At 30.3% G+C, this 15,226-nt stretch overlaps 2 protein-coding genes across 3 annotated transcripts; both read left to right on the top strand.

Annotated features, from left to right (window-relative positions):
- The first annotated feature begins 7,382 nt into the window (after window positions 1–7,382).
- On the top strand, window positions 7,383–9,657 carry LOC123198700 (monooxygenase 2-like). Its single transcript, XM_044613446.1, has 5 exons — window positions 7,383–7,687; window positions 7,769–7,828; window positions 8,440–8,614; window positions 8,687–8,918; window positions 9,006–9,657. The coding sequence occupies exons 1-5, from the start codon at window positions 7,470–7,472 to the stop codon at window positions 9,569–9,571; spliced, it is 1,251 nt and encodes a 416-aa protein (XP_044469381.1). The 5' UTR covers window positions 7,383–7,469; the 3' UTR covers window positions 9,572–9,657.
- Window positions 9,658–11,579: 1,922 nt separating this feature from the next.
- LOC123198699 (monooxygenase 2-like) lies at window positions 11,580–13,535 on the top strand. Of its 2 annotated transcripts, none has more exons than XM_044613445.1 (5): window positions 11,580–11,868; window positions 11,960–12,028; window positions 12,335–12,512; window positions 12,589–12,817; window positions 12,904–13,535. In XM_044613445.1, exons 1-5 carry the CDS (start codon window positions 11,645–11,647, stop codon window positions 13,461–13,463), a joined length of 1,260 nt encoding a protein of 419 aa, XP_044469380.1. In that variant the 5' UTR covers window positions 11,580–11,644; the 3' UTR covers window positions 13,464–13,535. The 2 variants fall into 2 exon arrangements, with proteins under 2 accessions (XP_044469380.1, XP_044469379.1); XM_044613444.1 differs by having other exon boundaries at window positions 12,901–13,535.
- Window positions 13,536–15,226: the final 1,691 nt, after the last annotated feature.

Here is a 15,226-nt window from a genome sequence, read left to right as displayed (position 1 = left end):
ATTGTGTCCACTACATTAGTTAATACATGATTGCACCCAAAGGTTTGATTACAAAGATATAAGAATATTGATTGTCTGTCTAAGGTTGTAAATATAAGATGAGTGCACTGATTCTCTCAATGGATAAAATGAAAATGTGGTGAGAGTGACAGAGAAAACAAAGTTTTTTAGGTTTTTCTTTTTCACTTTGTAAAATGTCTAACCTTTTGCTTTTCAATCCAAACTCAATTTATAGAGTTAGGTTGCATTTCGTTGGATTGAGTTGTCGTCAAGAATCAACTGAAAAATTTAGTGAAGAAAATACCTCGATTAGAGCATCAATGGATAGCTTTAAATGTTCTCAATACAGGCGACAGATGTGTGTTGCGAGCGGCTTGCGTCATTTCTATGTTTACTATAAAAAATCCAAAAGCTTGAATGGGTACATGTCAGGTTCCCACAATTAAAGTACGAGTTTGATTTTAAAAGGTGCAAGCTGGACTAAAGTGCAATATGGCTGGAAGGTTTTGAAAATCTGAATGGTTGGAAATATTTTACATGTGTCACAATTTGATTGAATTATATATCACGATTAGGAGGTTTTGATAAATTACATGACAAAGACGAATTTACACGTGTCACACCTAGATTGGTATTTTGTGTCGCGGCTGGAACACATGGCAAGCTAGAAGTGTTAGCAATGCATGTGACTTGGACACGTGGCATGGCTGGAGTGCAAGGTGTCACGGTTGAGACATTTAAGGCCTTGGACACGTGGCAACGATGCACGACTTAGACAAACTTGCTTGGACACGTGGCAGTGATCCATTGGAAAAAAGTGTCACGATTGGAACATTTAAGGGCTATGACATGTGGCAGCGATTCAATGGCTTGGACAGTTGCTTGGACACATGGCAACAATACATGAGAATATTTAATGGTCATGGTTGACCAACCTTTACTCAAGATGAATGGTATGACTAGATCTTTGCTTTTTTTGAGTAATTTTTATTTCTAGAATACTAAATGATTAACACACAACTTAGTCAGAGAAGAGATATGACTAATATTTTTTTGCTTCAGATTGATCTGTAAATTTCACACTTTGTCTATTTTGTAATGCATTCATGCATTTTTTGGACATGTTAACATATTAAATTTTCATTTTTATCATCATCAAAATATTAAGGTACAACACCTAACCTCTAATAAAATTTTTTGTTATTTTTCTATAAAGAAAGGGAGGAGGATTTTCCTAACGATGATGGAGAGAAAAAGGGGTGAGAAATTTTTTCTAAGAGAAAGAGACATGGATTTCCCATCATCCTCATATTGGAGATAGAGTGAAGATAAGGAAAGATCTCTCCTACAAGGATGGGAAATGTGATTACAATATTTAGTCTCACCTCTCCTAGTTGTCATATCTGGTATAGAGGGAAAACGATTGTTTTCCACTTGTTTTTTGTTTTAATGACACTTTTTCACCCTAAAAAAAAAAACAATATATGCACATATTTCATCAAAATTAAAGTGTTAATTTTAACAATTAAAGAGTACTTTTGGTAGTTTGTAAAAAATATAAATATAATAAAATTATTATAACTTATATTTTCTTTAGAAACTTAAATATTTATCACTTGAAACCCCATCTTCAATTAGGGAAAAAAAAATAAAACTTAAAGAGTGAGAATTTATTGTTTTACAAACCCTTGGGTGGGAAATAAATATTTGGCCTTATATTTAAGCAGATAATTAAATAAAGATGAAATATGACATTTTACTCCTTATTGTTGGCTTTGAACTTTTATAAGGTCCACATTAATATGGTGTTTAGAGATAAAGTATTTTCTATTATAATTACTAATAAAAGAATATCTTATTAAGGTGAATATAAAAAATATATATATTTCTATTGTTTAAAGATAAAAAGGTTGTTGGTTGCACATGGTGAGAACAAGTGCTATATATGTGGACAAATTGGTAGCATCTTGCTGATCACCATTGCCATGAATTTAGTGAAGAATATACTTTGTAAGTAAGAGAAGAGAGAAGTGAAAGAAGAACATGGTGGGTCATTCACATCCAAAATGCCCACACTTGTGGCCCCAAATATCAATTTGTTCAACATTTACCATACACAAATCTTCCCCCTAAGATCTCACACCCACCACTAAGCTTTAGCCTTTTGCATTTTAGATAATAGAAATCAAGCATGATTAATAAATTATCATTTCTTCGATTATTTAACATATGAATTTTTTAAATAATATAGATAATATACTAAGTCAATTGAGTACATACGATGACAATTTTATATGTGTTTAGTTTATAACATCGAAACTTTTATTTTATAAAAGATTTACAGTATAATTAAGGAAAAGTTTTAGATACCAATATATGTATCTCGATTAAAATTTTCATATTAACCATCATACAATTTTGCATTTTTTATGAATATATTTTTTAGTTTTAGGCCATTAATTTAGATGTCAATTCATGCTTTGTTTTATAGTTTGTGGCTATATTTTATTTACATGGGAAAAAGACAGCATTGCCCAAAGTCAAAAGGACCTCAATGATGATCCCTAGATTAAATGCCCCTAACTCCCTACCTTCTTTTGTCTTTTAATTCTTGGTCTATTTCTTTGCACTTGTTCTCATTTTTTTATAAAATTTTAATTTGTAAGAAAAGCAGAAATGTTAAAGAGATCAGGTCGATTTGCTCTAAAATTGTATGATTTACAAAAGCATAATCTATAGTATAACGAGTTGTGTCAAACTTAGTGATAAACTCAGAAATATAATATAAATGAGTTAAAATTAAATAAAAATATAAATATAAATGGTTAATTTAAAAATGATGAAATCTAAAAAAGATAGTTGTAAAATTTTAGATATTATTTTGAGATTTTAAATATATTAAACTAATAATTTTTTAAACCCAAAAAATATTAAATACTTATTTTTTATACTAAGGGGAGGTAATTAATATTTTTTAAACTCAAAAAAGATCAATCGACTCCCTTTAACCCTTTTTAGATCTACTCCTAATCAAACTTATGGGTTGTGTGAGTCAAACAAAGGGTCTTAAAATTCAACCCAAACAGCCCATTAATTTATTGTTTAATACAATATCAACTTTATTTTCCAATAAAAAGATTCATATCAAATGTTGGTAGATGAGGTACTGAAGAAGTTCAATTTTTTCATAAAAATTGACAAGCAATCCACTAGATTCTACTCCTATTGCTTGTACATTTTCTTGCAAAATTTGGTTTTAAAATCATTACTATGGTCTCTTCATTTGCCACTATAGAGGAGGAGGTGGGAGATGCCCTGCTGATTGAGTTTGAAGTGGAGTTCCTGAGGTGTGGTGGCAGATACGACATCGTGTTGTTCTTTTTGCCTGAATTTTAGAGTTGGAGGTTTGAGCAACGAGGATTGATTGGCCCCTTGGTAGTGATAGTGTACTAGACAATATTACCCTTTTTATGATTCAATTGATACACCTAATTGTAATTAGACTGAATTAACTTTGCCCCTGAAAGCAGTTCTCCACCCCCTAATTTATACTTTTTACCGAAAATCAATCTTTTATAATTCAAAAAATTAATTCTGACACAAGATTAGAAATTATAATTATTATTATATTACTCCTAATCGTTCACCTTTTGAAATTTATTCAATTACCCTTAACAAAGTATAATTAACATATCACCCTCTAAAACAAACCTACATAATCGTGTTAGCATTGCATCCCTCCAACTGATCACTTCCTCCTGTAGCCCAATCTCCTCTCTCACTCGAACAAAGCACACAAAATCTCCTCTCCTTCAATTTTTTTATTTTTTTAACTTCTTCTCCATTGGCATCCACCCAATCTTCTTTAACTCTTTTATTCTTTAAAATTATCCTTCCCAAATCAAGACATCTTTATAATTATATATGAAAATTATATGTTCGACTTCACACTTGCTTGTTTTTACAAAATTTTTGTTATAATATTTACATTAAGTTATCTCCTTTTTGTTTGAGCTAATATAAACGAATTTGTTTTAATCATTTGATTATCTTTTTGTTTAAAAATGATGAATTCTCCAAATTCGTATTGAACACCATCTCAAAATGATTAAACTCATTTGATTTTGGATTTATTTTGATATGAATGAAACAAATATAATAATTAAAAAGAATGAAAAAAAATTAAACTCTTGTGAACTAGGATCCATTTATATTGAATGGAAAAAAATAATTAACAAAATTATAAAAATAAATGGAAACAAAGTTGTGTGAGAGAGAGAGAGTTGAAGAAAGTTTAGAGTGTATAAGGTAATAAAAAATATGAGATAAAAGATTTATATGGGAAATATTTAATTAAAAAAAAACGGAAGAAAGTCATTGGTCTTTGAGTTGCAAAATGACAAAGAGTCGTTCTAAACCCATTTAATTTTTTGACCCGTTATAATAACAAATCATGTTATATGCGGTCTAAATCAAAGCTTAATCCGATCCTTCATCAATTCTACTATAAAACATTAGATTTTATATTAAATGTGACAAGGATATTTTAATATTTAAATTTGATTTTTAATTACATTCATATAATCCTTAAAGAGTTGATCATTAAGCTTTTAGAATTGAAGAAGAAACTAATTTTCAACTTAAGAGTTATAAACGAATTACATATAACAATGCTCTTTTATCAACCAAACAATTCATAATGTTATTTATAAAGCCCTCTGGACCCAAAAGTTTCTAATGAGGAGAATATTTATTAAAGTTAATTTGCTAAATAACTTTTCTTAAGGGGTAATAACACCAAAAGTTATTAATCTATCACAATTTTTTTATTAAAATAATCAAACTTTTTAACTTTCAAAATTTTCTATTAAAAAGTCAAACTTTCATATTTTCCTTTTAAAGAAAACCACACTTTCATTATTTTTAATTGAAAATAGCAAACTTATCATATTGCTTTTAAAAAATAAAACAAAAACTAATTCCTAACTATGGTTGTATAATACTTTTAATAGGAAATATTAAAATTTTGGTTTCTCAATAAAAAAATTCAAAAGTTTAATTTTTTTTTATAAGAAAATATTAAAATTTAATCTATTCAATAAAAAAAATAAAATTGAATCTCTTTAACTTAAAAAACGTTGGTCTAATCCCTTTAGGTGTAATTATCTTTTCTTTTTTTTTTGAATTAAGATTTAAAAAACTATACTAAGACCTTAAAATTGATGTGTCAGAAACAAATAATAACACATATTATAAAGTAGTGATGTTATAAAGAAAAATATGATGTTTTCCCATGGCAAGTGAATTCCTAGCCAAGTGTTTACCCTAAATTTAGAAGAATATGATGTTTTCCTAGAAACTATTGGTTAAAAATTAAATCGAGGATATTATTTTTATTAGAAATTTTATATAGTTTATTTGTTCTATTATGATAGACATTACTATGATAAAATGAAGAAAAATCATAATGTTTTTGTTGGCTTATTGTTGGGCTTTGCCTTCCGTCAAAGTTTGAGCCAAACTTAAATAATATAGTATGGGTCGGGTCAAAATTAGGATGGACATAATATTATTAGGGTTTGATTATATTCAAAATGTTTAAGCTCGAATTTAGGTTTGAATCGGAAAAATTGAATTTGAACAAATTATTAAACTCATTTTCATTAACTAGTTAAATTTGAATTTGAATTCATTGATTTTGAGTTAGCTTTTTGAATTAGAGTCCAATTTAATCTAAACTTTGTTTAGATTTGGTCCTCACAGATGTGGTATTGTTTAGACTTTTTTGGGGGAAGCGATTTCTAGTCTTTATTATTTTTCTCTTTATTTCTCATCTTCAATTTCAAGTGAAATTATAATTATAAGAAGAAAGTTTTTCTTTATTTCTCACTTTAAAATTAAAAAAATTAAAAGTTAACTAAATAAATCATAATTAACAATAAAGAAAAATTTCTTTTATGGGAATTTAACATGTCAAGTATTCTTCAATGGGTAGGATTGAATTCGAACTGAGCCCATTCGAACTGAGTCCGTTCGAGCTTGAAATGAGTCAACCCTAAACAAGTTTGAGCTTACTCGTCAAAGTTTGTAAGTTAAAAATTTTGATACAAAACTATGTCGTTTTGATCAATATATATTAAAACGATATCGTTTTAATAACAAATTAATTAAAAACTCAAACTCGAAATAAGCCGAACTGAGTTCGAGCTCAAACGTAAAGAGTTTGAGCTCAGTTTGATTTGAATCTAGTCCTATCAATGAGAATAAAAATAATAATAAATCTATAAACTATTTATGTTATTACTCACCACCATAAGAAACTAATTAATTTATTAAGTTTGTATACATAAAGTGTGGAATAGATCTCTACATGATAAAAGAATTTAAAAAAAAAAAAAACATAATCAGAATTAGATTTGATCAAAATAGAACCTGAGCAAGGCCCGAACAAAACCCAATTAAATTTGCTCTTAAAATTTCATGACAGAAGGCAGAGGAGAATGTACTAAAAAAATTTGGGAGCCAAGTTTGACATTCTTTTAGAGAAGAATATTCAATGGTTAAGTTCATTGTGTTTCCTCCTTCATACTTTCTTGCGTCCACGTTTCTTTATAGAGTTGTGATCCAATCTTTTGATGTTCATCCCCTTCTGCAGATCTTTCTCTCAAATTATATGATTAAATAAAATTATGTATATTCAATTAAGTATTTAAATAATACATTATTGTATGATTATATGTATATAACATTACTCCATTTAATTATTTCTTATAATTTGTTTTTTTATTTCATTATTTCCATCTAATCAAATTTATGTGTATGACATTAAATCAAGCACCGAATAACAAAAAGACCCAATTTTGCGTTTTATTGTAAATGATTTTTCATGAATAATAAAACTATGTATACAAATAATATGTATAAATAATGATATATTATCGTGTGATTATGTATTATTTTATCCCTCATTTTAAACTATCTAATTATATAGTAATATATACCTAACAATACTCTTCCATGCACGTATTATGGTTGACAATTGAAGAAGAAAAAGACTTCATCTTTGCCTTATAATTAACTTTACTCTTTGATTTTGGTCCAAGGGTTGACCATGACCATTTAAACCAATATATAATCATCGTTTACTTTTGATCTTGGTCTAAGGTTTGACCATATCCATGACACTTGGAATCAATATTCAGAATTAACAACTAATCTTTAAGTTACCACGAATAATTTGCATGAATATTAATAATTAATCTCACAATTAAGCATGTGAGCATGATAGTTTAAAAGAGTCAAGATTCCAAAAATAGAAAAGTCCACCACCGTATTAAAATATTGACATTATTTCTATCTCATAAAATCTTATTATTAATATCTCTCTCGATAATCGTTTTATTTTCTAATATAGAGTAGTAGTTTTAGATTCAATTGCCGATAAGACAAAGAGAAAGAGTAGAAAGAAAATGATGGAGGAAGAGGTGGTGATAGTTGGTGCAGGAATAGCCGGGCTGGCCACGGGGGTGGCTCTACAAAGACTGGGAATTCGAGCCTTGATATTGGAAAAATCTCAAGGCCTCCGAGCCACTGGTGCAGCCTTAACCCTCACCTCAAATGCGTGGCTTGCTCTTGACGCTCTTGGTGTTGCTCACAAGCTCTCTCCCCTTTATGCTCCTTTAAAGACGTAATATCAACTTTCACAACTTTGTTGGTTTATTTATTCATCTAAATATGAAAACTAATTAATTATATTGTTATGATACAGGGGATTCGTCACTGATGTTGCAACTGGAGCTACTCAAACAATCTCCCATGCTGGAGCCGGGTATGTTCAATAAGTTCTCCACCTTACTTTCATGATGATATGTGAGGATTGCAGTTAAGAATTTATTGTGTTTGGTAAAAATGTAAAATCTAATCTGGAAAATTTATGTGATGTTATATTATCAAGTTTAATAAAAATAAGTAGTTATAAATTGGTGAAAATAGATAGATATAAATAATTATTATTTTTGGTTGAATGTAATAAAAGAACATTAAGATATTATTTTAATATTTTTTATTCGGTATATTATTTTACTTAAAAAATTTTGGGTATAATTATTTAATAATATTATGTGTATAAATAATAAAATGTCAACATATAATTGAGTAGTTTTAAATTAGAGGTAAAGTAACATGTTATTATACGAAGAGATCTTATTATTTATATATATTTTTTGTATATATAATTTTATTGATAATTATTCTAAAATATTATTCTTATTAATTCTATAGTGAAAATAAATATATTTTTTCTTTAAAAGTTAATAAATAAATACAGAATTGTAACAAAATTTATATTAATTTAATAATAATAAAAAAGTGATAAATAAAAATTATGTTAGGAATAAAATATAAGTTATTATAATAATCTTTATAAGGTGGATGACACAGGAAGGACGGACCAAGAACTGTTCATCGCAAAACCTTACTAGAGGCGTTGGCTGGTGAGTTGCCGATTGGCGTCATCCGTTTCTCCTCGCATATTGACGCCATTGAAACACAGTTACAGGACGGTTCTCCAATTCCTGTCATACATTTGAGCGATGGCACTGTAATCAAATCCAAGGTAATTAATTACCATCCCTTTTCGTTATTAATTTTGTGATTTAGTTTTAATTCCTCATTGCTTTGGTTTTAGATTTTGGTAGGATGTGACGGGGTACACTCGATCGTGGCACGTTGGCTAGGACTTGGAGCACCAGTGAATTCGGGGAGATCAGCTGTGCGTGGCTTGGCGGTGTTTCCTGATGGCCATGGCCTGAATCTGCAGGAATCAAGACAATTTGTTGGCGTAGGCCTGAGGGCTGGATTTATTCCTCTGAGTGACAAAGATGCGTATTGGGGACTCACTTGTTTATCTTCACCCAAAGGTTCATATTTTTTCGAGTTTTATTAGGATAAAGACGAATTATCAGGCAAAGTACAAAATCAATTTATGTATCTTGCTTTATATTCAGGAGAAATCATGGCAGCAGAGCCTGAAGTGATACAAAGAGAAGTACAGGAGAACTATGTCAAAGACTTCCCTGAAATATACAAAGAAATGATTCGACATTGCGATTTTTCAACATTGACATGGGCTCCATTGATGTTTAGGTATCCCTGGGACATCCTTTTTGGCAATTTAAGGAAGGGAAACGTCACAGTGGCCGGCGATGCAATGCACCCCATGACACCTGATCTTGGACAAGGTGGCTGTGCAGCTCTGGAAGACGCGGTAGTGCTTGGCCGACACATTGGCAATTCATTGATAAAAAACGGAGGACTTATTCCAGGGAAAATTGGTCAGGATTTAGATGGTTATGTTCAGGAGAGAAAGTGGCGTGTGAGTTGGTTGGTCACTGGGTCATATTTTTCAGGATGGATTCAACAAGGAGGATCAAATCGGTGGATGAAATTCCTGAGATATGTCTTCTACAAGTACCTTTTTACTAGGATTGTTGGTGCTGTAGATTATGATTGTGGGAAATTGCCTAGTGTTCCTTTTACCAGTGAATTGGGAAGCTCAAAGAGAACAGAGTAAGCTTCAGATTGTATTGTATTTAAGTTTGAGAATTAATAAATATTCTTATGATTGATTAAAATAATTTGGATTAGATATTTATCCAACATATCTATTGATACTTGTTTTTTTTTAAAAGAAACTCTTTTTCACATCTTTAAACAGTGAACTTTTATTTCTTCTTACACTTACTATAAAAAAAAAAAATCATATTTCATGCATAAACAAAAATAGAGCTACATTTTAGGATTATGACCCGTTTCCTTTTTAGTTATTTTTTAGGCCAAAGGACTATTTCCCATCCGAAGTATACTTTTTTTTCAAGTTTCATTTTTTAATTTTGAAAATCTCATTTACCTATCCATAAGTGGTTAAACAAAATTGTCACCTGATGACAATGAATACTCTAAAAAGTAAAACCCCTCTCTTTATAGGAGCGATATAGGAGCTATACAATATCTAATAGTCAGTTTTTTACAAAGACCAACTCTGTTACACTGGCATGCTTGCAATACAGTGATGAGATATATAATGGGAACATTGTCCCATGGCCTCCACTTTAAATCAGATGAAGTTTTACAACTGAATTGTTACTCAGATGTTGATCAAGCCAACACTATATCTATGATAGGAGATCCACAACAAAGTATTCTGCATTTTTAGGTCCTATCCTAACTCAATAGAGCTCTAGAAAATGAAGAGTTGTAGCTTTGTCTTCCATAAAGGAAGAATGCGGAGCTCTAACCCAAACAACTATTGAAATTGGGAGGCTAAGATCTCTCTTTTTTTGAACTTGGTCTAGATTTCTCTAATCTACCAGTGATATGGTGTGACAATGTATATGATAATATTACCGGTTATGGGTATGCAAAATACTCTTTATATTCGATAATATGGTTTTTTTGTTGTTTAATGACTGTAGTAACCATATGCATTTTTTTAAAATGACGCCATGCAACGTTGTGAAGGTTGAAGAGTGTTTGTATTAAAGGCAAACGTTGAGGAAGTAAAATGATGCAGCATTAAAAGGAAGCAGCAAGCAACGAATGCAGATGAAACATGTGTAGTGCAATGGAAGAGTGTTTGTATTAAGGGGATATGCTGAGGAAGTAAAACAAACTGTAAGATAATTTTGCATAAACAAACATAAAATCACAATATTATATTTCACAGGATTAATGCGTAAATTATAAAATATTGAATTAAATTTTAAAATTTTGATAATACTTGGATTGCTATAAAAATTAAATTTAGAAAACTCTTTAAAAATTCTTTATTGAGATCACCTCTCGATATGACTTGATCTTCTACACTAAAAGTCTCTTTAAATGACACTTTTATATGAATAAACTATACTGTATTAGATTTTAGAGTACAAACTTATCTAATTTATAGTAGATTAATTAACCTTTTACCAAAATCTAATAAATTTTAAAACCTATATTTATGCTGTCTATTCAAATTATAACTTTTAAGTGTATTAAAATTATTTTTATTAATTATTTAAATTCATCTATAAACTGATTTTTAATTATTCAATTATTTAAATTTATTAAATCAAAATCATAATTAATGCCAGATACATCAGAAAATTTTTAATACGTGCAACCAAGATTGCAGATGAAGGCTGTGCAGATTAAGGAGAGATAATGGGAATAAAAGGTAACGGAATCAGTTAAATGAAACGGAAAGTATTCAATCGTTTCTATCTCATTTTTCTTTCGACGAATCTTCCAAGTTGTCTAATATGTGGATGATATTATTAATCAGGAGCATGCAATCAATTTTGTTTAGAAGAGTCAAAGATTCCTCCTCTCCTTGATCATCACGCTAGACGTAACCGCTTAGGCGACTTTTCTTTTACTTGATAATTTTTAGTTCCTTCTTCAAGAAACTGCTCAAGACTTCAACACCGGTCAACTTCAAATCCTATTTTATATTTGCTTGCACTTGAGAATGATCACATAATATATATATATATATATATATATATATATATATATATATATATATATATATATATATATATATAAAGTTCATAAAGCATGCAAAAGAGGCATTGCACTTGTTAAAAGAAGACACAGAGATCGATTGATGAAAATGGTGGAGGAAGAAGTGGTGATTGTCGGAGCTGGGATAGCAGGGTTGGCCACGGCGGTGGCTCTGCAAAGACTTGAAATTCGAGCCTTGGTATTAGAAAAATTTCCTTGCCTCCGAGCCAGTGGTTCAGCTATAACCCTCTTCCCGAACGCCTTGCTTGCTCTTGATGCTCTTGGTGTTGCTCATAAGCTCACTTCCCTTTATGATCCTACGGAGAGGTAAATTCTAATCTTCACAACTTTGTTTGTTAATTTATTCATGTAAATAATCGGACATTGATTAGTTATTTTGTGATAATTATTAATACAGTGGATTTGTTACCAATGTTGAAACTGGGGCTACTCAAGAAACTCCCTTTGCTGGAAATACAGCCACTGGGTGAGTTTGATTGTTCTTGTGCTTTATTTTTTGGAACATATCTGACTGAGAAAGATTATTGATGTCGAGAGTTTCAGCAAAAAACAGTATGTAGTTTCGTTTAGGGTAATATGTACAAACAAATTGAACATACTTATTCATACAATCTATTGTGATAACACAATTTTGAAGTAATAGAAAAATGAAATAATCACATTAACTAATCTAAACTATCATTTCAGTTTGTACAGATAAGACTGAATAATGTGTTTATATGTATAGTTTTATTCTTTCATTTATATTTACAATTAGATGGTGCTTAAACAGGCTTGGAGTTGGACCCCGATACGTTCATCGTAAAACTTTATTGGAGGTGTTGGCAGGTGAGTTACAGACTGGCTCGATCCGTTTCTCTTCACATATTGATGCCATTGAAACACAGTCACTAGAAGGTTCAACAATTCCTATCATACATTTGAGTGATGGCACTATAATCAAATCTAAGGTAATTAATTATAATTATGATGAATTCACAGTTATAGTAATGTTATTTAGTTTTAATTAATCGTTTTCTGTTTTAGATTTTGATAGGATGTGATGGGGTACACTCGATGGTGGCGCGTTGGCTAGGACTTGGAACACCAGTGAATACAGGAAGATCATGTGTGCTTGGATTGTCTGTGTTTCCTGATGGCCATGGCTTGAAGCAAGAAGTGAGACAATTTGTAGCTGTGGGTCGAAGGGCTGGTTTTGTTCCTCTCAATGACAAAGAGACATATTGGTTCCTCAACTGTATATTTTCACCAAAAGGTTATTATTCTTCCCAAATATTTTTTACATCATTTTCTCTGTCAAAGTTTTGAACCATTTGACATATATTTCTTTGTTTTCAGAAGAAATCATGAGAGCAGAACCAGAAGTGATACAAAGAGAACTACTAGAGAACTATGCCAAAGACTTCCCTGAAATATACAAAGATATGATCAGGCATTCTGATCAATCAAAATTGATCTGGGTTCCATTGACATTCAGGTGTCCATGGGGCATCGCTTTTGGCAAATTAAGGAAAGGTAACATCACAGTTGCTGGCGATGCAATGCATCCCATGACACCTGACCTTGGACACGGTGGCTGTGCCGCACTAGAAGATGCAGTGGTACTTGGTCGACACATTGGGAATTCAATAATAAGAAATGGAGGACTTGTTCCTGGGGCAATTGCTGAAGACTTAGATGGTTATGTTGAGGAAAGAAAGTGGCGTGTGACTTGGTTGGCTGCAGGGTCATATTTATCTGGGTGGATTCAACAAGGAGGATCAAACTGGTGGATGAAAATCCTGAGAAATGTCTTTTACAACTTCCTCTTTCCTAAGCTTCTTAGTGTTATAAAACATGATTGTGGGAAATTGCCTGTTGTTCCTTTCTCTAGTCAAGTGGACCCAAAGAAAATAGAGTAAGTTTCATATTGCATTGGAACTGTGATAACCATTGAAGAACAATAAAATAAAAGGCATAGCCTAGTTGCTCAATTTGTTATCAAGTTTTTACTGATTTCTCCCTCATATTTTTTCCCTTAAAATTTAGAGGGATAATCAAGAAAATATATATAGGAACAATGATGGGCAGATGGCATACTTGTTAAGTAGTTGGCCTGGATTGAGAATGGGAAGACAAGAAATTACCCCAGTTTAAAAAGCAAGAGGTTCTACTCGTGTGGGCTTCTAAACACTTATACACTACAATGATTCAATGATAAAGCTCAAGTGAACCTAAAAATCTCAGTTAAATAACAAGTAAAATTTTAGAGAAAAGGAAATACTTACTTTACTGTGTATGTAATTTCCTTTATGTATTTTTTTTGCTAGGGTTACATGTTAGAATTCTAAATGATTTATCTATGTACAAATAATCCAAATTACCCATAAATGTGGAATAGAAACACCAACCTCCTGCCACTGATTTGATGTTTAAGCAACAATGAATTCCTCTTATGTGTTTTCGGTTTTTCTAGACTCAGCAATTCTCGAAATAATAGAGTATGATAGGTTTGTAATTGTGAGATTAGGGACGTGTACATATAGGATTAATTTTACATGTACATGCTTTTGAGCTCCAAGCTTTTTAGATATTCGGATTTCCAAAATGTAGTTTCATTGAGCTAACTGGTATTTTGCTTCTTGAATCTCTTTAAATGACGGTTTTTAATAAATTAAAAAAAATATTATATTTAGGTTTTGTAAAAAAAATTTAGTTAATAAATAATAGGTTATTAGATCTTAACAAAAAATTTAATAAATATTAAGATCCACACTGATGTCGTTTGTTTAGATATTAACTTTTAAATGCATTATATATATCTCTGTTGATAAATTATCAAATCGAATTAAATCATTTGTTTTGTGCAAGATAAACTATGATAAAGCGATAATAGGTAGTCTTGAAGGAAAATGAAAGAGGGATGATTGGGAAAAATGAAAGACAATTAACAATTCATTGATTTGGATTAGATTCAAAGTAAATCAGTCCAAATTGCAAATTGTAAATCAAAATTTCCAAATTATCAAAATGAATTGGACCATTTGGTTTCCTAAAACATATCTATTGTAGAGATTTCTTGCTAACAACTTATGAGTGTAATTATGAATCATGCGCAAAATGTATTACGACAATGCCTAAATCATAATTGATAAGAGACGATTGTTTCCCTAAAGACACAAAATAGAACAAGAAAGGAATCTAGTAAATTTTCTATCCTCTATCTTTGATTAGTAGAATTTTTACTTATGTTTCTAGATGATTGACGAATAGATAAAATGTTTGATCATTATTTATATATCCAATCATTTTTTTAGGTGTTGTTCTATGAGTTTAGTCAAAGACATTTTTTTTTTTACTGAATAAAGTGATTAAATTAAAATTTTCAAATGATTTAGATTATCTAGTTTGGAGCAAATGATGAACACCCTACTTAAATAATTGTGGGTTCTACGCATAAATATTCACTCCAAAATTCGAAACTCTAAATCTATTTTAGATTTCTCTAAACTTAATAATGAATATTAAGTAGGATAATACATCTTATGGAGCCTTCCAATTTTAGTTTTTTAAACTTAATATATTTGCAAATTATCGAAGAAACAATATTTTAAAATACCCATCTATTTTATTGGTACAAATTTCACAATCCTCTTATTATAAGGAAAAAAATAGTTTCACTATA

Source organism: Mangifera indica, chromosome 16 (genome assembly GCF_011075055.1).
Source record: "Mangifera indica cultivar Alphonso chromosome 16, CATAS_Mindica_2.1, whole genome shotgun sequence".
NCBI lineage: Eukaryota > Viridiplantae > Streptophyta > Magnoliopsida > Sapindales > Anacardiaceae > Mangifera > Mangifera indica.
Note: the sequence above shows the minus strand (reverse complement) of the source record. Positions and strands in the feature narration are given on the sequence as shown.